The sequence below is a fragment of the Rhincodon typus genome, chromosome 1 (genome assembly GCF_021869965.1).
Source record: "Rhincodon typus isolate 14 chromosome 1, sRhiTyp1.1, whole genome shotgun sequence".
In the NCBI taxonomy this organism is placed as follows: Eukaryota; Metazoa; Chordata; class Chondrichthyes; order Orectolobiformes; family Rhincodontidae; genus Rhincodon; species Rhincodon typus.
In genome coordinates, this window is record NC_063332.1 from 171,867,871 (window position 1) to 171,889,574 (window position 21,704).

Genomic DNA, 21,704 nt, shown 5'->3' on the forward strand with positions numbered 1-21,704 from the left:
CTCTCTCTCTATCTCTCTATCTCTCTCTATCTATCTCTCTCTCTCATGCTCTCTCTCTCTCACACTCTCAAGAGTCAGTCATACAGCACAGAAACAGACCCTTCAGTTCAACCACTCTATACTGAACATAATCCCAAACAAACTAGTCCCACCTGCTTGCTCCAGGCCTGTATCCATCCAAACCTTTCCCATTCATATTTTTTTCTTTTATTCAACAAGATGAGGGCATCACTGGCCAGACAGCATTTATTGCCCATCCCTAATTGCCTAGAGGGCAGTTCAGTATCAATTGCGTTGCTGTAGGTCTGGAGTCCCATGTAGGCCAGACCAGGTAAGGATGGCAGTTTCCTTCCTTAAAGGACATTAGTGAATCAGATGGGTTTTTCCAACAATCAACAATGGATTCATGGTCATCATTAGATTTCTAATTCCAGGTATTTTATTGAATTCAAATTCCACCATCTGTCATGGCGGGGTTTGAACCTGGGTCCCCAGAATGTTATCTGGGTTTAAGGTTCTTGCGAAGATTTGTAGCTTGGGTTGTGGATGAGTCTGTTGGCTTGCTTGCTGAGCTGGCTTGTTTTCATTCAGACATTTCATCACCATGCTAGGTAACATCATCAGAGCGACCTTCGATGAAGCAATTCTACTCCACTTGGAATTAATATGATCTGGTCCATTAAGTTGGGTTGTGAAATTTCTGGTTCTTTTTTGCATGGATTTGTATATGGGGTCTAATTCCACATGTTTGTTGATTGCATTACGGGTTGAAAACCAAGCCTCTGGGAATTCCTGTGCGAATCAGTGATTGGCTTGAGCTAGGATGGTCAAGCTGTCCCTGTTAAATTGATGACCTTCATTGTCCGAGTTATCGGAGTCTCTGGATTAATAGTCCAGCGATAATGCCATTAGGCCATTGCCTCTGCCTGTATTTATCCAAATGCCTTTTAAACATTGTAATTGTACCCATATCCACCACTTCCTCAACAAGTTCATTCCACACATGAACCACTGTGTAAAAACATTTGCCCCTCATGTCTTTTTTAAAACCTCTCTCCTCTCCCGTTAAAATATACCTCCCAGTCGTGAAATCACCCATCCTAGGGAAAAGACAACTACCAAACACTCAATCTGTACCCCTCATTATTTTATAAACTTCTATGGGGTCGTCTCTCAACCTTCTACACTGCAGTGGAAAAAAGGTCCTGCTCTTGCTCTCGCTGACTTGCTCTCCTGCTGTCTGTTGACCTTGTTGTGTCTTGTGTTCGCTCTCTCCTGTTCTCGCCTTCTGTCTGCCCCCCTCTCTGTCTCTCTCTCTCTCTCTCTCTCATATTTGTGCTCTCATGCTCTCTATCTCTCATGTTTATTCTGCCCCAACAACTCTTGAAGACACTGCCCAAATTTGTGCTCTCATGCTCTCTATCTCTCATGTTTATTCACCCCCCACAGCCCTTGAAGACACTGCCCAATGCCTTTGTCCGAGCTATTGGGTGCCTGGCCTAAAATGGTTTGCTGTTAAATTTGGTTTGCAAACTCTCTCCTGTGAAGCTCTGTTAAACGTACTGTATGAAGGCAAGCTGCAATACAGCCCCTTCTTGGGGACAATTCATTGGCCAGATTCAGAGCTCCTCCAGCGCTCAGACTCCAGCTTGTCTTGTTTCTCCTTGTTGATGATGAGAGTAAAGGTCATGCAATAACAAAATGATAAAAGATCACTTCTTCCAAAGGCATTCCAACCAGAAAGAGCTCTTCACTCTGTCTTGGCACAAAGACAAAGATTAGTTTCAGCGCAAACCTATGCAGTTAGTCTAGAGGCTGACTGAAGCTGGGCAGTTCACTGGCATGGTTTATTGGAATAGTATCGGTCTGTTGAATAGATTAGTTGGATTTAACTTTACTGTTGTGATTTTCCTGACAGACGGTTTCAATTTCGACCTTGTTGGTGGAGGCGCAGAGCAAAGCTTTTTTCCAAAATAAATGTAAATTTATTCATTACGGATACAGACACCGTTGTCAAAGTTAGCATTTGTTGTCCTGCACTAGTTGCCTTGGAGACAGTGATGGTAAGCTGCTGCAAGCAGTGTGGGTTGCGGTCGAGTGAGAGTTCCAATATTTTGGCCCAGTGCTAATGAAAGGAAGGCCAATGTGGATCCAAGTTAGGAGTCCAGTGGCATTGTAGCTATGTTACTAGATTAGTCATCTACATGCTTAGACAAGTGACCTGGAGACATGATTTTTAATTTCAGTGAAAGATATAAATCTGTAATTGGGGGAAAAAAAAACACCAATTCCATAATGGTGACTGAAAAACTACCAGATTGAACTTCTTTTTTGAAATGACATTGTGTTCACTGGTGTCACCTGGAGGAAGGTTTCTAAAATGGCCAAAGAACCCTCTCCGTTATATTCAATATTACTGCAACCTTCCTAAGGACTCGAATTGTTCAAGAAGGCAGTTTATCTTCATCTTTTTGAGGGCAATTAGGGACGAGTAATAAATGCTTGAGGAATGAAGCCGGGGAATGAATAAATAAAACTAAAATGTTTTGGGACCTTGATAGAAAGTGATGTTTGCAAATGTCTGATGCCCTTGGAAGCTTTGACAGCAGAGTTTGCAGGTTTGAAAGGGTCTGCTGATGGAACCTTGATGAGTTGCTGCAGAGCATCTTATAGATAATACACACCAGAGAGGATTGGTGTTGGAGCAAATAAGTACTTAATTTGGTGGATGGGGAACCTCACACTAAGTTCGTAAATTTGAAAGTTCATGTGTTTGTGTTCAAATCCCTTCAGCACCTCACTCCTCTCTGCATACCCCTTAACCCCTTAACCCCTTCACCCTTTCAAGAACTCTGCATTTCCCAAAAAGTGGCCACATGCATCTTTCAGTCCCTTTGCCAAATCGATGTGTGCTGTGCCTTCAGCCGTCTAGGCACTGAGATATGGAATTACCTCTTTATCTCTGCCCCCACCGTGCACCACTCACCGTGTGTATCTTCAAAGCCAATCTCTTCATTCAATCTCTTGATACCTGGCCTCAGGTTCTCCTCCTTTCCCTCAGAGTTCACTTTTTTTTAAACGAGGAATTGTGACATTGTTCTCAATGAAAGGAAAATTGCTGTTTAACGGAGTGCATATTAACAATTCTGACTCCGGTGCATTGCAGGATCTCTGCACCAAGTATTCACTTTTCCTGTTAAGTTAGAACATTCCAGCTGCATACAAAGATTACATTTTTAAGATGGCCTCCCACAGTCTATCTTTGTTAATCGGTAGTGAGGCGTAGAGATAAGCAAAGGAGTTTAGATGATAAGATCAGTACAGGTAAGAGTTTTGAGGTGGTCTGATGTTCACGTTAGATGTAATAAATTGCAGTGCTAAATAAGCAAATGTTCTGAATAAATATTTGACAATGCTGTTTAAACTTAACACCTTGCATGCATTTTGAGTGGCTTTTGTGTAAGTCCTTTAACTCACAACTCTCCTGCAGTATGTGTCAGCGTGGGGCACCGAGTAGAATTTTTGCCTCAGAGTCAGAGGTTCCTTGGTTCTGTTGACAAAGAGACATAGAGTCATACAGCACTGCAGAGACCCTTCACAAGAAATAGGAGCAGGAGTAGGCCATCTGGCCCATTGAACCTGCTCCTCCACTCAATAAGATCATGGCTGATCTTTTCATGGACTCAACTCCACTTACCTGCCTGCTCACCATAACCCTTAATTCCTTTATTGTTCAAAAATTTACCTATCTTTCCCTTAAAAACATTCAACAAGGTAGGCTCAACTGCTTCACTGGGCAGGGAATTCCACAGATTCACAACCCTTTGAGTGAAGAAGTTCCTCCTCAACTCAGTCCTAAATCTGATCCCCCTTATTTTGAGGCCATGCTCCCTAGTTCTAGTTTCAACCTCCCTGCTTCTATTCTATCTATTCCCTTCATAATTTCATATGTTTCTGTAAGATCCCGTTCCCCCCCTCCACCAATCTTCTAAATTCCAATATGTATAGTCCCAGTCTACTCGATCTCTCTTCATAAACCAACTTCGGCCCGTTGAATCTGCACTAATCCCACTTTCTAGCATTTAGCTCATTTATGCAACTAAACCGAGTCTGCACCTCACCATCTGATGGGTTTGATGCCACTTTCAGAAAGCTACTGTTAACCCTTTCAGAGCCATAAGCAACACGTTCAGGAAACATTCCAGAAACATGAGCACACAATCTAGGCTGGCTTGTGGGTACATTGGTGAGGGAATGTTACACTGTTTGGGGGGTTGACATCTTTTGGGTGAGATATGAAATCATGGTGGATCCCCCCAGTTGTTTGTTTAGGGGTATTCGGAGATCCAGTGGAGCCAATGTGAAGGGCAGGAGGCAATTCCCCCGGTGCCTTGGTCAATATTTACCCCTCGATCAGCACCATCCAATTCGGACTTACTGGCCTTTCATCTAAGGGCTCTTTGCATGACTTTTACTGGAGACAAATTGGTAGCCATACTTTCTCAGAACTGTTGTGAGTGGACAGTAAATTAAAAGGTTTATGTGCAAGTTTCTTAGCCATTTTGATAATTGTTCTTTGTCTTGGCAAAAGAAACCAAATATTATAGAATAGGCAGTATTAAGGAGGGTCATGGCCTCATGGTATTATCGCTAGACCGTTAATCCAGAAACTCAATTAACATACTGGGGACTCGGGTAGAATCCCACCACAGCAGATCGTGGAATTTGAATTGAATAAAAAAAAAATCTGTAATTAGGAAAAACCTGATGTCCATTGGGAAAAACCCATGTGGTTCACTAATCTACTATTCTCAGTTGGTCTGGCGTACATGTGATTCCAGACCCACAGCAATATGGTTGACTCTCAACTACCCTCCAAAATCGTCTAGCAAGCCACTCGGTTGTCACAAAGTCTCAACAAAGAAATGAACCTGGATGTACCACCTGGCATTGGCCTAGGCACTAGAATAGACAACGACAGAAACAGCCCTGTCTACCCTGCAAAGTTTGCTTCAGTAACATCTGGGGCCTAGTAGCAAAATTGGGCAAGTTGCCTCACAGACTAATCAAGCGACAGCCTGACATCGTCATACTCCCGGAATAATTCCCTCCCTAAGGGCATTGTGGGTCAACCTACAGGACTTGGACTGCAGTGGTTCAAGAAGGCAGCTCACCACCACCTTCTCAAGGGCAACTAGGGACAGTCAAAAAGTGCCGGCCATGGTGTGTCACCCATGTCCCACGAAATGAATTTTAAAAAAATTGCTTCACCTGTTTGTACTCAGAAAACCTGGTGGAATATCACGCTGGGACAGGGGCATCTTTTAAGTTCCTTAATAAATAATAAAAAGGCCTCCTCTGTGGTAGGATATAACTAAAATATATTTTTGCTTCGTTTTCCTTTTGATGGGAATCTAAACTTAAATCAAAATACTTCATCCCTGTGAAGACTAAAGTTGGCAAGTGTGTATGTATGGGAGGAAGATCCACTAGTGGTGATGAAGCATAGACGATGCTCCAAATGACCCAGCAGACAAAGGAGCTGCTGTTGTCCTGTGTTAAACCTCACGGCAATGTCGATTTTTACTTGGAGCTGTCAAATTTGACAGGTGCAGAAAGGGATTGCTAATAATTATCCTGAAGTTTGACTACTTTAAGTGACTTTTTTTAACTTCTAAAGTAGTTTATCTAAAAACCTATCTGGCATGGCTTCAAGGGGCTGCTATGTTTTCTCAAAGAAATAAGTTGTTCTTTGTATTTTCCTGTGTTCTTATTTCTGCTACTGCTTGGCCAGACCTTTTCAGGTAGGTATAGTTGTCTAGTTTGTGAGCTCACCACTGGTGATATTTTCTGCCGCATGTACTTTTGAGGTTGGTTCAAGATACAACTTACAGCCAGTTTTGACTTACTTTCCCCATCCCCCCACCCAACAACCTTTGTGAAACTAGAAGATGTTGATTTTGTCTGAACAAATAAAAGAAAAGCAGGATAACACCATTCAGCCCCTCGAACCTGTCCTACCATTCAATATAATCATTGCTGACTTGGTTGTGGCTTCACCTTCTGACAATCCTTGATTCCTCTGTTCATCAAGAATCTATCTAAAAGTTTTTCAAAAGAAAGGGTGAAGACACTATAGTCTTCCCAGAACTTAAGGCTGCTGTCTCATTGGAGCGAGAGAGATGACTGGTGGTGGTTTAACCTGAGGGTCAGCACGCCTCGGGTGAGGGGAGAGGTTGAGAAGGAGAGCCCTTCACACACCTTTTGGCTTTGAGCCCACACCGTTGGCCTCACTCTGCATGACAAACCATCCATCTAGCCAAGTGAGCTAACCGGCCCCAGAATCTATCTACCTCTGCGATTTTAATAAAAATAATGAATTCAATACAATGAAAATTCAAAACAATAAGTAATATCCCCCTTTTATGAGTGTCCCAACCATGAATTGGCCCAAACTCTTCTTTTGGTGGTTAATCACCAAATGATCAAAGACCATGAGACATAGTAGCAGAATTAGACCATTTGGCCCTTCAAAGTCTCTTTCACTATTCAAAGAAAGCACAACTGATCTCATAATCCTCACCCAAACCTTCCTGCTTTTCCCCCATGATCCTTGATTCCCATAATGATTAAAAATCAGAGTCTTACGTACACTTAAGGACCCATCCACTGCGGCCCTCTGTGGTAAAGAATTCCGCAGATTCCCCACTCTCTGAAAGAAAAAATTCCTCCTCATCGCTATTCTAAATGAGTGACCCCTTACTCTGAGATGATGCCCCCTGCTCCTAGACTCTCCCACAAGGGGAAACAACCTTTCTGCATTTACCCTGTCAAGTCCGCTAAGAATCTTATACGCTTCAATAAGGTGGCCTCTTATTTCTTCTAAACAAGATCTCAGAGAGTATAAGGATGCATTTATCCCTCACTTTGGCATCCTCTGCTTTAACTGTAGAGTTTCTGTGTCCCTTAGCTGAGCAGCTGCGAATTTCAACATAGTTCTGAGGAAGAGTCACCGGACCCGAAACGTTAACTCTGATTTCTCTCTACAGATGCTGCCAGACCTGATGAGCTTTTCCAGCAATTTCTGTTTTTGTTCCTGATTCACAGCATCCACAGTTCTTTTGGTTTTTATTTAGCTGAGAATTTCATCTGTCCATTTTCTCCCCTACTTGCTCCTTTTTATAAAACGCTGGAATTTTGTGCCCAGTGTTGGGCACTGCACTTTAAAGCAGATGTAAAGGCATTAGAGAAGACATAGAAAGGATTTGTGAGAGATCCTTCAGCTTGGTGGATAAATCAGAGAATCCAGGCTGTTGTCCTTGGAGGAAAAATTCAGAGGAAATTTGACGGAGGTTTTTAAAATCCTGAGCGGTCTGGAAAGGGGTAGATGGGGGGGAAATGCTCTGATTGCCCAGAGTGTGGTTAACAAATAGATGCTGATCTAAAGAAGCAATGGCAAGATGAGGAAAAGCCTTTGTTTTAACACAGTGAGCAGTTAGGACCCGGACTGTTACACCTTGAGAGTGTGGTCTGAGGCAGGGAACTTTTAAAAGAGAATTTATCAAAATGCAAAAATCTGCACATGTAGTATTTGAATATTTGCATTGCAGCTCCTTATGTGAACAGCTACTTGAAGCTTCCAAGCTGTTGTCTAAGGCTGAGAAAGCAGAGTGGTTTAGTTTCCAGTCCATTTGGATCTGCAAATGAGGTGAAAGTTCCTTTGTCTGACACCTCGACCAAAGTGAAAGAATAAAATCAAAGTGTAGAAGAAACTCAGCAGTAATTGCAGAGAGAATAAACAGCCTGAATGTTTTAAGTCTGATATGAGTTTTCACAGCTGAAGAGGGAGGTGGTCTGACCCAGGGTTGTGAGAAATGTACCAGTGAAACCCAACGTAAATTAAAAGAACAGCCTGTATTTTGCACTTAGGCAATTTACAAAGTTCTGGACTCAACCTTGAATTCACTAACATCAGACCGTGAACTCTGAACTCCACTTTGACACATTTCTTCTGAACCTCCCCCTTCGATGTCCAATTTTCATGGTTTTGTTATTATCAGAACTGACCTACTTTCTGCTATTAACACGTACTTTGGACCCCAACTTTCTTCTCTGCATATATTATGACTCCATTTGCCTATTGTTCTGTGACATCTGTGATCGCTAATCTTCTTGCTATCTGTAAATTCCCCCTGACCCTCCCTCTCTTCTGTTCCACTTACTCACCCCCACCACTTTTTACACGATAAAACCCATTAACTTTCCACCTTTCTTCAATTCCAAAGAGCAGTCATGTTGGACTCCAAATGTTAACGCTTTCTCTCTCTCCCCATTTATTGCCAGACCTGCTGAGTTTTTCCATCCCTTTCTGTTTCTGTTTCTATTTCAGATTTCCAGCATCTGCAATATTTTGCTTTCATTATACAGTGAAGAAAACTGATGATATCCATGTTTGCATTCCCTGTGAACTCCTGTTAGCTGCAATCTCTCCCATGCCACTCTAGTTTTTCTCAAATAGTTCACAGGGATGGTTGAGGTCAGAATAAATACCAGCATTTTAGTATGCTAGCAGTTGAAATATGTGTACCTTTCACACAAGACAGCTTTACTGGTTGAATTCTACTAGGGAAGGAGTGGGACTTGTTGAATTCTTCTTGCAAGAACTGTCAGAGGTTAAATGGGCTGAATGGCCTCCTGTGCTTGATTATGGTTCAGTTTTGCGCCTAATGCTTAATTTGAGTTTTGTGGAAATCGTTGGTAAGAAATGAAGAAACAAAAGCAGGCTCAAGGACCCTGCTTCTCCCGTTAATAAAAACATGCCTGATTGTCATCTTCAACTCTGCTTTCTCACTCTATCCTCATAATCCCTTAATTGTCCAAAAATCAATCCGTGTCAGTCTTGAATATACTCATTGACTGAGTATTGACAGATCTCAGTGGTCAAGAATGTATTAAAATGAAACACTGTCCTTTGAGTGAAGAAACTTTTTATCCTCTCAGTCCTCAATGGCTGTCCCTTATCCAAAGACTATGGCCATGTCTTCCTAAGTCTTCAGCAACAGAGATCAATAACCTCTCAGCATTTACCCTGTCAAACTCCAGTCGATCTTAATTGATTTTAATGAGATCACAGATCTCGATTCTTGTGAATCCCAGTGAGTCTGGGCCCATTGTATGCGATGCCTCCTCGAAGGGCAACCCGCCCATTGCAGCACTGATGTTCCTCACCTTGATGTTGTGTAAAATATATGTTGAATGAATAAATTATGCATCACCTTTTCATCTAAGCTTGTCAGCGGCATTTAAATTTAGGTGCTCCAACTGTATTGATTGAACTGTAGTTTTCCGATATCCCTGTTGATATTATTTGCGTGTGGAAGTCGGTGTTGCTGGCTAGACATCATTAGTTGCCCAGAGGGCAGTTATGAGCCAACCACATTGCTGCGGGCCTGGAGTCACGTGTAGGCCAGACCGGGTAAGGATGGCAGTTTCCTTCCCTAAAGGACCAACAGGGTAGATAACAATAAACTATTTCCAGTGGTTGGAAATTCTAGAACTACGGGGCGTAGTCTCAGGATTAGGGCCAGGCCATTCAGGAGAGATGTTAGGAAGCGCTTCCACACACAAAGGGTGGGAGAGATTTGGAACTCTCTTCCTTAGATGGCAGTGGATGCTGGATTAGCAAACCAGCTACAAAAACAAAGTTGCTGGAAAAGCTCAGCAGGTCTGGCAGCATCTGTGAAGGAGAAAACAGAGTTAACGTTTTGGGTCCGGTGACCCTTCCTCAGAACCAGATAGATTTGTACAACAATTGACGGTCGTTATGTAGCACTATCAGGCTGACTGTCTTCAATTCCAGATGAGTGGAGATTCCGTTATCTGCCATATGGTGGGGTTCAAAATCATGTCCCGAGAATATTTATCTGGATTGCTACCTCAGTGACATTATCCCCACCCCGTTACCTCCCCTTAATTATTGCAATGACTTTGATTCGTATGTTTTTTATGAAAGATATAATTTTGTGTTTGTGTCAATCTGCAGCCAACAGCTCCCCCAAGACCGTACTCCCCACTGCCCAGGTATCACCGGCAGGTCCATCTGGCTGGGGTTCCAACTCGAAGGCAGCCAGCGTCGTGATAAGCGAGCCAGAGCCGCAGGATGATAACACACTGGTTCAGATGGCCGAGCATATCCCAGCTGGCAACAGGACGCCCATGTGTGCTCACTGCAATTCCATAATCAGGTAGCGAGACAAGCCAAAGGGGATACTCTTTATTAAATGAGCGCTGTATTTGAAATAAATAGAACTGCTCTGTACCAGCACTAATACTGTACCCAAGTCTCTCCACAGCCCTAACAACAAAGTTACCCATTCCTCTGTCCCTCCTGTGTTCAGGGGTTAAGTTATGAGGAGATTAGGCCTGTTTTCACTAGAATTTAGAAGGTTAAGGGGTGATCTAATCGAAGTCTTCAAGGTGTTAACAGGAAAATATAGGATAAATAACAAAAAACTATTTCCACTGGTTGGGGATTCTAGAGTTAGAGGCACAGTCTGTGAATTAGTGCCGGACCATTCAGGAGAGATGTTAGGAAGCACTTTGGCACACAGAGGGTGGGAGAGGTTAGGAAAATGGATGGCAGTTGATGCTAGATCAGGCATCAACTTTAAATCTGAGATGGATAAGTTTTTGCTAAGCAAATGTATTAGGGGCTATGTGCCAAAGACAGGTGTATGGAGTTCAGCCACAGATCAGCCGTCCTCTCATTGAATATTGGAACAGGCTCAAGGGGCTGAATGGCCTACTCTAGTTCCCATATTCATCCAGCTTTCCTGAAATGTGTCTTTGCCTTCTGCCTCAACTACCCCTTCTCATCACTCTCTGGATAAAGACGTTTCTCCTGAGTTTCTTTTGCAGCTTATTGGTGACTATCTTAAATTTAAATTTTGGGAAAGGTGCTGATGTGGACACTTAAAATTAGGTAACTGCTTAAAAATGGGTGTGGTGTCGACACACACATTGTTGGCTTAAAACACAGCCAGTGCAGAGGCGGAGTTGATCTGTTCTGCACAGATTACAGATGCTGGGCCTAAAACTGATTGGGGATCTGGGGTCTTCCCTTGCTCAGAGCTGGCAGTCTAGACCTCACCCTGCGATAGGGTTACAAGCTACAAGCACCTCCTGACATCAGGGCTCCTTTCAGCTGCTCAGCTGTCTAACAAAGCGAGCCCTTATGTACAACAAATAGCTCACCTCTCACTGTGGCAACAAACCAGTTGGTTTATTAGCAGAGTATTGTTACTAAAGAGGAAAAGCTCTCCTTGCCAGGTAGGATTGATTTCCAAACCTCCATACATCCACTGTGGTCCCATTCAGGGGAATCTTCCGGAAACAGGAGAGGCAGCAACTGCCGATGGAGAGGCAGATTAGTCAACCAGAGCAGGAATTTAACAAATGTCTAAACAGTAGTGTGACATTGGAATTCTGATTTTGTGAAGTCCTTATTTAAAAACAAAATGTATATTTGTATAATTATATATAGAGGGAGAGGGAGAGTAATTTATGTTCATGGATAGGGTTGCAGTTTGGTTTACAGTACAACATCGCTTTAATGAAACAGGTGTAAAATGAAGACTGCCATTTGATAGCACTCTGCAGCCCACAGAACAGTGGCAGAAGGGCATGAACTGTAATTACGCTGAACCAGCCTTATTTGATCTGACTGCTCCACTTCCAAGCTGAGGGTGACATGATCTATTTATTAGCCTGGAGAAGAGGCAGCTTTGTTCAATTGACAGCATGTTGTATTAATTACACAAATCTATAGTGATCTAGTAGTTGGAAACAGACCCCTTTTTAAAATTGACACTGATCACGTGATCACACCCACTGAATTGGTGAGTATAATGAGAAAGGCTTTAGCCGTTGTCAGTCTGGAAGGCGAGACTTGTTTGGTTTAAAACTATGAAATGGGGAGCAGATTTAGGGCTGAGTTGAGGAGGAACTTCTTCACCCAAAGGGTTGTGAATCTGTGGAATTTCCTGCCCAGTGAAGTAGTTGAGGCTACCTCGTTGAATGTTTTTAAAGCAAAGATAGATTTTGGAACAGTAAGGGAATTATGGGTTGTAGTGAGCAGGCAGGTAAGTGGAGCTGATTCACAAAAAGATCAGCCATGATCTTATTGAATGGCGGGGCAGGCTCGAGGGGCCAGATGGCCTACTCCTGCTCCTAGTTCTTGTGTTAAATTTTACTCACTTAATGGTTCACTTACAAATGTAGAGAACTCGTGTTTTGAATAGCAGCCCTGGCGTAGTGAGGTGGTGGCTGTGTCAGGTTCGGTCAAGACTTTAATTTGCCATCAACGAGGATGGACAGATTCAAGGTGTCCTGATCCGCAATCTTTTGCAGACCCATCATCTCTAATCCACGTAGACCAGCTCAATTCCTGCTCTGTTTTTAAACTGACAGTAATATGCGTTCATTTCACATCTATATTTAGCGTCCACTGCAGCACCCTCATTTCGCGAATCCTAATCTCATTTCAGTGCTTCCCATTTTCATCTGCAACTAAATACCTGCAGCTTAAAAATGCATAAGATTGTGAAGCTTGTTCTGTGCTGAGTGCAATGCTATCTCCTCGGCGTTATGACTCAGGAGAGGGCCTGCAGAAATATTGCAGTTGGCAGCTATGTCACACAGTGGATTGTTTGTTGAATAATGGATGAGGTGTTTAAGATTTGGGCGAGCGATTAACAAATTTGCCGGTGTACAAGTGATACAGGCTAATTAATATCTGAAGTGAATGTTCATGTTAGATAATGGCCTTCTGAACATGATCAGGGTATCACAAGCATAGAACGTGAATGGATGTGTTTGTCTCATTCCATTAACCCTTCCTTCAAACTTTGCTTTACAATTGTAACATTACAGCTGTAATAGGAAGCCAACTCTGCCATCCCTACATCCAAAGTATGGACTGTCTTGCGATTGTGTGTAGTGATATGTAGATGCCCTGGTATTCAGTTTAATTTCAATGTATCGATTTAAGTCATGGAGTGAAGTGAAAGGACACTGGCCTCAATTAAACATTTTTTTTAATGAGATGAAACATGTTGACCTTAGAGAGTCAGGGGCTTTGCCTCTAGAAATCTATAAAACCAAACAGTGGAAATCTGAAACTGTCTCATCTCAGCGTCTGCAAAATGAATTTGTCAGGCTGCAATTTGTTTGAAAATTTCAAAGCTACCAACACCTAACAAAAAAATGTAAGGTACCAAGGTCAGTAGGTGGAGTTAAGATGCACAGCAGTCATTGATCAATTTGAATGGAAGAATGGTTCAAGAAGATGAATGATCTATTCTTAGGAGTAAAGCAAACACGGAGATTTTTTTTAAAAAAATCATCAGATGTGGGCATCGCTAACAGTAACTGCCCATCCCTAATTGCCCAGAGAGCAGTTAAGAGTTAATCACGTTGCTGTGAGTCACGACTAGGGTGGACCAAGTAGGAACAGAAGATTTCCTTCTTTAAAGGATATTAATGAACCAAATTTTTTTTTTAACACAATGCGTTATGCGGTCACCATTTGCCAGCTATTTATTCCAGATTTTTGTTGATTTCAAATTTCACCATGTCCCATGTTGGTTTTCCAGCAGTTCAGTGACATTAACTCTATGTCACCGTCTACTCCACACACACAAGCTGGCCATTTCCTCCATTGTGCCTGTGTCAAGCAGAGAGAGTGTTAATTAGCCTAATCTTTGCAACTTTAGACTCTCTACATTCTGATATATCAGTATTTGTTAAATTGGATGAAAGGTTTCTTCCTCTATTCGCTTTTCAGTAAATAAAACAACCCGTCACCTTCCAGCTGAAAAGAGAATCCTCTGCCAAATACTTCAGAATTAAAATCCTAAAGTGAGTATCCTTCATGCCCTATGTCAAGGCCTTCACTCTGAAGGGGTAGCTCTGTCCATTTATGCACTATCCTTGTGATAAAATGCTCACCGATGTGTATGAGTTTAATTTGATGCTACACCTTAACTGGGTTTCTCACTCGACTTCATCTCCTCTTCATCCAAACCTGATCAGCACCAACATTTGGACAAAGGAAGCCTGCTAGAGATCGGTTTTCTTCCAAAGAGAAGTGAGGGTTTCCTTCCTACACTTGAGAAGGTTTGAGCAGAAACATTGGTTACAAACTTCTCACTTACTATTTCATCTCTGAGAAGACCAGAAATCTTGCTGTAATGTTGTTTCTTTTTCTATGCTTTTCTGAGAAGTAGCTTTGTTTGTTTCTGTTTGTATAGTGATCCCTTGGTGTGTTTGTTCTGACAGAGGTCCTTTCCTTGTGGCAATGGGTCGTTCCTGGCACCCTGAAGAGTTTACATGTGCCTATTGTAGTCTATCCCTTGCCCACATTGGCTTTGTGGAAGAGAAAGGGTCTGTGTATTGTGAGAAGTGCTACGAGCAATTCTTTGCCCCTGAATGTGCCCGATGCCAGAGGAAGATCCTGGGGGTAAGTTATTTAAGATGCTGATCCTAGCAAATCAATAGTATGGAAGGCACCGTCCTGACTGAGCCAGTTGCACTAAAACCTCCTGAGTTTTTGTATTCAGGCGAACGGTTGTTCTATATTTCTGGCAATGTAAACTGACCCTTTCTATCAACCATCCACCACCACTCCATCTTGTTGCATTTTGAAATCGCAACTGCTCTGGAGATCTAATGATGTGCCATTTTTTTAGCTAAATGTGGATGCACAAAAACAATCCTTTCCTTGCATGGTCATTGCTCAAGACTTTTGGAATACTGCATTCAATTCTGGTCTCCCTGCTATAGGAAGGATGTTGTGAAACTTGAAAGGGTTCAGAAAAGATTTCCAAGGATGTTGAGAGGGTTGGAGGGTTTGAGCTATAGGGGGAAGCTGAATAGACTGGGGCTATTTTACTTGGAGTGTTGAAGGCTTAGGGTGACCTTTTATGGAGGTTTATAAAATCATGAGGGGCATGGATAGAGTGAATAGCCAAGGTCTTTTCCCCAGGGTTGGGGAGTCCAAAACTAGGGCGGCATAGCTTTAAGGTGAGATATAAAAGGGACCTAAGGGGCAGCTTTTTCACAAAGAGGATAGTGAGTGTATGGAATGAGCTGCCAGAGGAAGTGGTGGAGGCTGGTACAAATTTAAAAGGCATCTGGATTGGTCCTTCAATAGGAAAGGTTTAGAGGGATATGGGCCAAATGCTGGCAAATGGGACTACATTAATTTAGAATATCTGGTCAGCTTTAACAAGTTGGACTGAAGGGTCTGTTTCTGTGCTATGTATCCCTATGACTCTATGAAAACTTCTTGAATATCCCTAACAGAGCATCCAGAGACCTTGCGTGAAGAATCCCAAAGATTCATGACCTTTTGAGTGAATAAGATCTCTTATCAGGCCTTTAAACAATTGTATACAGTGTGAGGGAAAATCTCTCATTCTTCCAGCCTCAAGAGTGTTTGGACCCATTCCACTCAATTGCTCCTCACAGCACAACCTATTCATCCCAGGAATTAATATCATGAAAGTACTGGAGAAACTCAGAAGATCTGGCAGTCTATGAGAAAGAGAGAGACAATTAACATTTCCAGCCCAATATAACTTTTTCAGGACTGGAAAACTGGTGGGTTTAATGCTGTTGAAAAAGTTGGTTACGGTGAGGTGGAGGAGTAAGCATAATAGATGGTATAGGTGGCCCAGAGCAAAAGGCAAAGGGACCGCTAATGATAACAGAGAAAAGATATAGACTAAATAGTGGGTGTTAATAGCAAAAAACAGATCAGCAAGCTGGACACAAGGGAGCTGTAGGGGATTGAGATGACAGTTCATGGTCTGAAGTTATTGAACTCAATGTTGAGAGGGGCTGTAATGTGCCTAAGTGAGGAATAGCCATTGTTGTCCCCTGCTTCATGCAAGTATGTCCTTCCTTTGGTGAGACAGCTTCTGTTCAGGTCCAAGGTTAAGAAATTAATTTACATATTTAAAATGAGTGTGTGGAAAACTATCCAATATATCCGCCATTCCATTCCAACTGTCTGGTTTCTTTTGTCTCCTTGATCTTGGGAGGAAGATGTAGCTGAAATTATTGATTCTCAGTAATTAAGTCAAATGCAATCAAACAGAGGTTGTTGATCAAATAAGCCCCTTCTCATAAGTTTATTCTGGGAACATTGTGAGATTGAAGCTATCCCTTAGCATTTTGTTTCAACCTAAAAGAATGAATTTGAACTGGAAATCTGTCGCCAAAGATCCTGTCTTCCAAAAGTCTTGTTCTCCTCAAAGATCATGGGATTGGAAAGCTCAAAGATCTGGACTGTATCCATGAAAACAAAAAGTAAAACTCTAAACATTCTCATTATCCACAGTCAGTCAATCAGTGTGCCCAGATGGATCAGGGTTGTGTTATAGCATTATTGTTGGAACCACTGAGATCTTTTACGTACCAAATTCCAATCTCTGGTGAATGTATATGTCTTACAAATATGTGCTGCAATTGTGATACATTTTTCTACCTTTTCATCCTGTCTCCGGTAATAGCAGCATATTGATAATCAGAGAGCGCTCATCCAGATGGACAGCAATCTGTCTGGTTCCAGGAAAGGGATCAGGAGAAAGCATGCAGAATTCCAAGTGGAAAGTTGGTCTCTTTGGTGTACATGGAGAAATCCCAGATGGAACCAACCCAAGATATCGCCCCTTAGGTCGTGCCAGAAGAATGCTTTCTGGACTTTGGGAAGCAATTGGCTGCCATCTTTTTCCAGATTTCAGGACCACAGCCGGAGTCTCCCATGGAATTCTATCGCTGATGTTGATCTTTCCGATCTCACTTCTCAGGCTGTGGATGGATTGTGTGGCTAGCAGCCAAGCTGAAATTTCCTTCCATGAAAGAGCCCCATTCTCTCTCGGATCCAAGGTTATTAGAAACAGGGAGTGAGCAGGTGACAAGGATGGGGAAGGCTGTGAACTGGATGAAACTTTAGTTCTTGTGATTCCTTTCCCTGCTTGATTCCCATTACCCGTCTGTGAGCCAGAGAAGTGTTAATTTTCACCAGTAAATATGCGGAGAATTTGTCGTGCTCATTTTGGCCAACAAATGTGCAACAATTAGCATTTATATAATGGCTTTAATGCAGCAAGACCTCCTGAAGTCATTTGTGGGGATGTTAACAAATAAAAATTCAATACTGAGCCACAAACGGTGATAAATTAGGAAAGGATGGCCAGAGCTTTGCTGAAGAAGTAAGCTTTAAGTTGGCACCAACAGCGATGGGAGAGACGGAGAGGTTCAAGGAACAACTTTGAGAGCTGAAGGCACAGCCTCCAATGGGATAGCAATTAAAGATTGGCAAAGGAGGCCAGTAATGAAGGAATGCAGGTATCTCGAAGGGTTCTGGGGAGGAAGAGATTACCGTGACAGCGATGTGTGAGGCCATGCAGAAATTTAGTTTGTCCACAAGTGACTACTCTGTTATGGACACAAAAAATAAGTCAGCCATTCTCGCACTTAAGTATTTAAGGTAGATTCGGAAAGAGGTTCAGTTTGAAAACATTGATTAGATTCCAGATTGAAACGTGAGCTTCACAAGCTGCTAACTCAGAATTAAATAAAAGTTATGCTTCTGTGTAGCTAGGTGTTAAAAGTTTAGGTTAAAGGATCAATAAATTCCAGATGGAAGCTTGTCATTCTAGCTGTTCAACTTGGTATCCAAATTCATGTTTAACTACATGGAAACTGGAGTCGGGTGGATATGAGGACAAGTCATGACTAACCATACTATGTTATATACTGTTTATAACTGGGAAATAGGCCATTCAGTCCAACAACTCCATACTGGTCTTTTTGCTCCATGTGAATGTACTTTTTTTTGTGACTCGTGTTGCTTCCCTTGCACAGTGGGCACGGAATGTCTCACAGGTAGGGAAGGTTTCCCTATCAGACTCTGAAAGTAAAGTCACTGTGGTCCCACAGGACTGCGCTTTTGTTAGAGGCTGTGTGGACTACCCCGTTCCTGATTTTGTTTGTATGCTACACGACTAGTGAGAAAAGTGTGAATTGTGAAAAGAGTAAATTGTGTGAAAAGAGTAAGTTGTGAAATTGTAAAGATTGCCATTTCTCTGTTTCTGTAGCCAAGTTTATTGGATCCTGTTAGTGCTCTGACTTGTTTGCGTCAGAGAAGTAAACAATTAACCCTTTTTGTATGAGCTTAACGATATATTACTAGTCTAGGAACTTCAAAGAAGAGTACGAGATGTATTATCATTCAGTATGATTTTCTCCAGAAAAAGCACGGGAGCAGGAGTGGGCCATTCAGCCCCTCCATTCATCAAGTGCATAGCTGATCTGGTTGTGGTCTCACCACTTTTCTGTCTGACGCGTCCTTGGAGAATCCTTGAATCCCTCGTCTTTCAAACCTCTCTATCTTTCTCCACCTTGACTAAATTTAAAGGCCACATCTCCACTACCTTCTGTGACAAATAATTCCGCTCTCCAACGCCCTCTGGGAATAAATAATTCCCTTCATCTGAGCCTTAAAAGGGGGGCACCCGTTCTTTTTAAACTACGTCCCCTAGTTTCAGACTCACCCATAAAAAGTCACATCCTCATGGTATCCACCTTAAAACCTGATGTGTTTTCAATAACACCACCTCTCTGTTTTCTGAACTCCATTGACTTTCGGCCCAAACTGTTCAATGTTTCTTCATAAGATGAGCCCTTCGTCCCAGGAATGAGTTGAGTGAACCTTTTCCAAACTGCTTCTGTTGCAATTGGATCTTTCCAAAAATAAGGATGCCAAAACAGTGCACTTTACTCCAGGTGATTACTTGATCATTATGATATTTTGGTTTGTGGGCATTTATTGTACGCTTCCTACACTTGAATAGTAATGACATTTCAAGTGTACTTTCTTGGCTGTGAAGCACTTAGCAACAAAATGGGGGTTTTCAAAGGTGCTACGTAAATGCAAGCCTTTCTTACATTCTGTTATGTTAATTCTGAAACGGGTGATGTACAACTGTTTGGATGTCCCAGTTAAAATGGCAAATCAGAAATGTTCCTGATAACAGTGGCACACCGTACAAACTGCAGCAGTTCACAAAGGTTGCTGTGTCCCGAGAAAGATTAGAGAAATGTTTACTGCAGCTTGTGGTTTGGGCTGCCCGCTTGGATGATCAGAAGCAACACGATTATTACAACATGCAACGAGATATTGTGGTTGCTGGAAATCTTTCTGGTTATGTCACAGAGATTGTGCCTAAGGTATTTTGCTCTCCGTGTAAATAAGGTCTGCAGACTTGCTCATTCCTTCTCACTTTTTAGTTTTTTTTTTCTTCTGGCCTCACAGGAAATTATTAATGCCTTGAAGCAGACTTGGCATGTTAACTGCTTTGTGTGCGTGGCTTGCAAGCAACCTATTCGCAACAATATTTTCCATATGGAGGATGGTGATCCTTACTGTGAAAAAGGTAATTCTCCCTCATGATCCTTACAGTGGAGCACACGAAGGTCATTTCAATAATCTGAGGTTAGGCTGTACATCCCCTGTTTGAGGGAACTACGGTGGTATAGTCCACATGTGGCTAAACCCGTAAACCATTCATAGTTGAAAGCCATCTTTTTTTCACTGAGATATAATGGAAAACAAAGTATTTTTGAACCTGCAAAGGAGATTTAGTCTAATAACTTTAGTGTGTGGTCCCAGCCATTGTGTTCTGTCCAGCTTTGCTGGCAAAGTGTTATATTTTGCTCATTTGAAAAAAAAACTACTGATGGATTAATTCCGTAACATTTTTCCTTGTATATATTTTCCTTCCACAGATTATTATAATTTATTTGGCACTACTTGCCATGGTTGTGACTTCCCTATAGAGGCTGGAGATAAATTCCTTCAAGCACTGGGCCACACTTGGCATGATACCTGCTTTGTCTGTGCAGTAAGTAAACTACGATGACAAATCCACAATATCCGCGCCGTACTGAGAAGGTCTTGCATTTTTGTGTGTCTCTCGTCTACAGAACAGTGTTTCTCCTGGTTATTATTTTCATTGCACTTTTCTGGGACAATCTTTGTGGACTTTAAATCCCTGTGTCTCTATTTGTTATGCAAATTTCCAGTGGGTGAGTTTCCTCACCAATCACCCAAAGTGCTTGTGAAAGAAAATGTTCTTTGCTTTATAGTGTACGGTGTATCATACCAGAAACAGCTGTTACGTTTTCTAAACTTTTCAGAAAATGTTTTAAACTTAGTTAGAGGGAAGAGAATTTTGAATTCCATTAATGTCTTGACAGAAAAAGCTGCTACTAAATGCTATACCTGCAAGCTATTCCATTGGCCCGAAGCCATGTGGTGATGCTGATATAAGGAAAGGGGAAATGGAATGATCGTAACGAGGTCAGCCAGCTGGACCTCATAGAACATCAGTTCCCTGATTGGAGCAGTTACTCAGGTCTAATCAGGGAGCCCTGGCTGACAGATAAAAAGGGCAGTGTCAGCGATACTGAGAGCTGACTCTGAAGAGGCAGTACTAGAGTCAAGGGCTGTACATGTGTAAATACAGGGAGACTGGGTGATGCGATACTGGCCTCTATGGAGTGTTATTTCAGTAAACAAGCCAGGTCATTCCTTATTCTAAGTTGATTTTTTTGTTTAACAACGCATTTTGAAGCAGAAGACCTTTGAAAGAAACAGGGAGAAAAGGTTGGGAAAGGCCCCTGGTTTTTAACTTGTACACTTTTGAGTAAAAGTGAGGGAATGCCCCGAATGCTGAGAATGAGGAGCATAATGACACAGCAAGCAGGCGTGGAGGATACAGTGGTTGACTGAATACACTCAAGTGATAGCAGTGAGAACAGCCAATGTTCCATGAGAAACCAAAATGATGGAGGACATAACAGAAACAAGCACATGGAGGAAGCATGAGTAATTGGGAAAGAGAAAATCTCTGAGGATCATCGTTCCCTAGCCCATTCCCCATGTAGGCTCTGTAGTTACTAACCTCTCTCTGTTGCCTAACATAAGGCCACTGACTAACTTTCAAAGTTGAAGGAAATGATCGGCATGCTCGAGATAGACAGAGATGGACAGTTATTCAGGAGAACCCTCCTGATTTGTAGGTATAACATCATAGTGATAAATGCTGTGCCTTCACTGGGTTGCTATGTGTCTCATTAGAGTGATCAATTTGCTGAAGGCATTTTCATTGTAACTGCGGCCTCAAGAATTTAAAATAGAAAAAAAGCTGATAGGAATGGAGCACAAACATCATATTCCAAAAAAAGAGGCAAGTGTTCTTCTGTGTTTTGTTGACAGCTGGAATACCTATTGAATAGAAATAATTAGTAAGAGATGATTTGGTTTGATACAAATCATTGCATTATGTTGACAGAAAATTGTACTTTAATATAAGGTAAGATGTTTTATGTAAAAAATGTAGCAGAAAACTTAACATTTTCCTTTAATTTTCAGAATGGGGCAAACCTTGTCTTCAAATAGATTCAGAGACTTGAACACGTCATTTGCATTGACTTTGTAGCACTCCCTCACTGCTGCATTGCGTTGTCCCAGGTGTTGGTTCAGATGTGGCGTTAAACTGACACCCTGTTCTTTTGAGCAGTGTCACAGTATTGAAAGATCCTGGGATACCGCTCAAAAGAACAGGAGCATCCAC

At 42.1% G+C, this 21,704-nt stretch overlaps 1 protein-coding gene across 3 annotated transcripts in view; it reads left to right on the plus strand.

Moving 5' to 3' along the window:
- pdlim5a (PDZ and LIM domain 5a) overlaps positions 1–21,704 on the plus strand; it is a 237,926-nt gene that overhangs the window by 208,824 nt on the left and 7,398 nt on the right. For all 3 annotated transcript variants that reach the window (XM_048595832.1, XM_048595842.1, XM_048595848.1), the window contains exons 9-12: positions 10,043–10,244; positions 14,338–14,518; positions 19,382–19,502; positions 19,855–19,970. In XM_048595832.1, the coding sequence (XP_048451789.1) occupies positions 10,043–10,244; positions 14,338–14,518; positions 19,382–19,502; positions 19,855–19,970 (620 nt within the window). The remainder of the gene's footprint in view (positions 1–10,042; positions 10,245–14,337; positions 14,519–19,381; positions 19,503–19,854; positions 19,971–21,704) is intronic.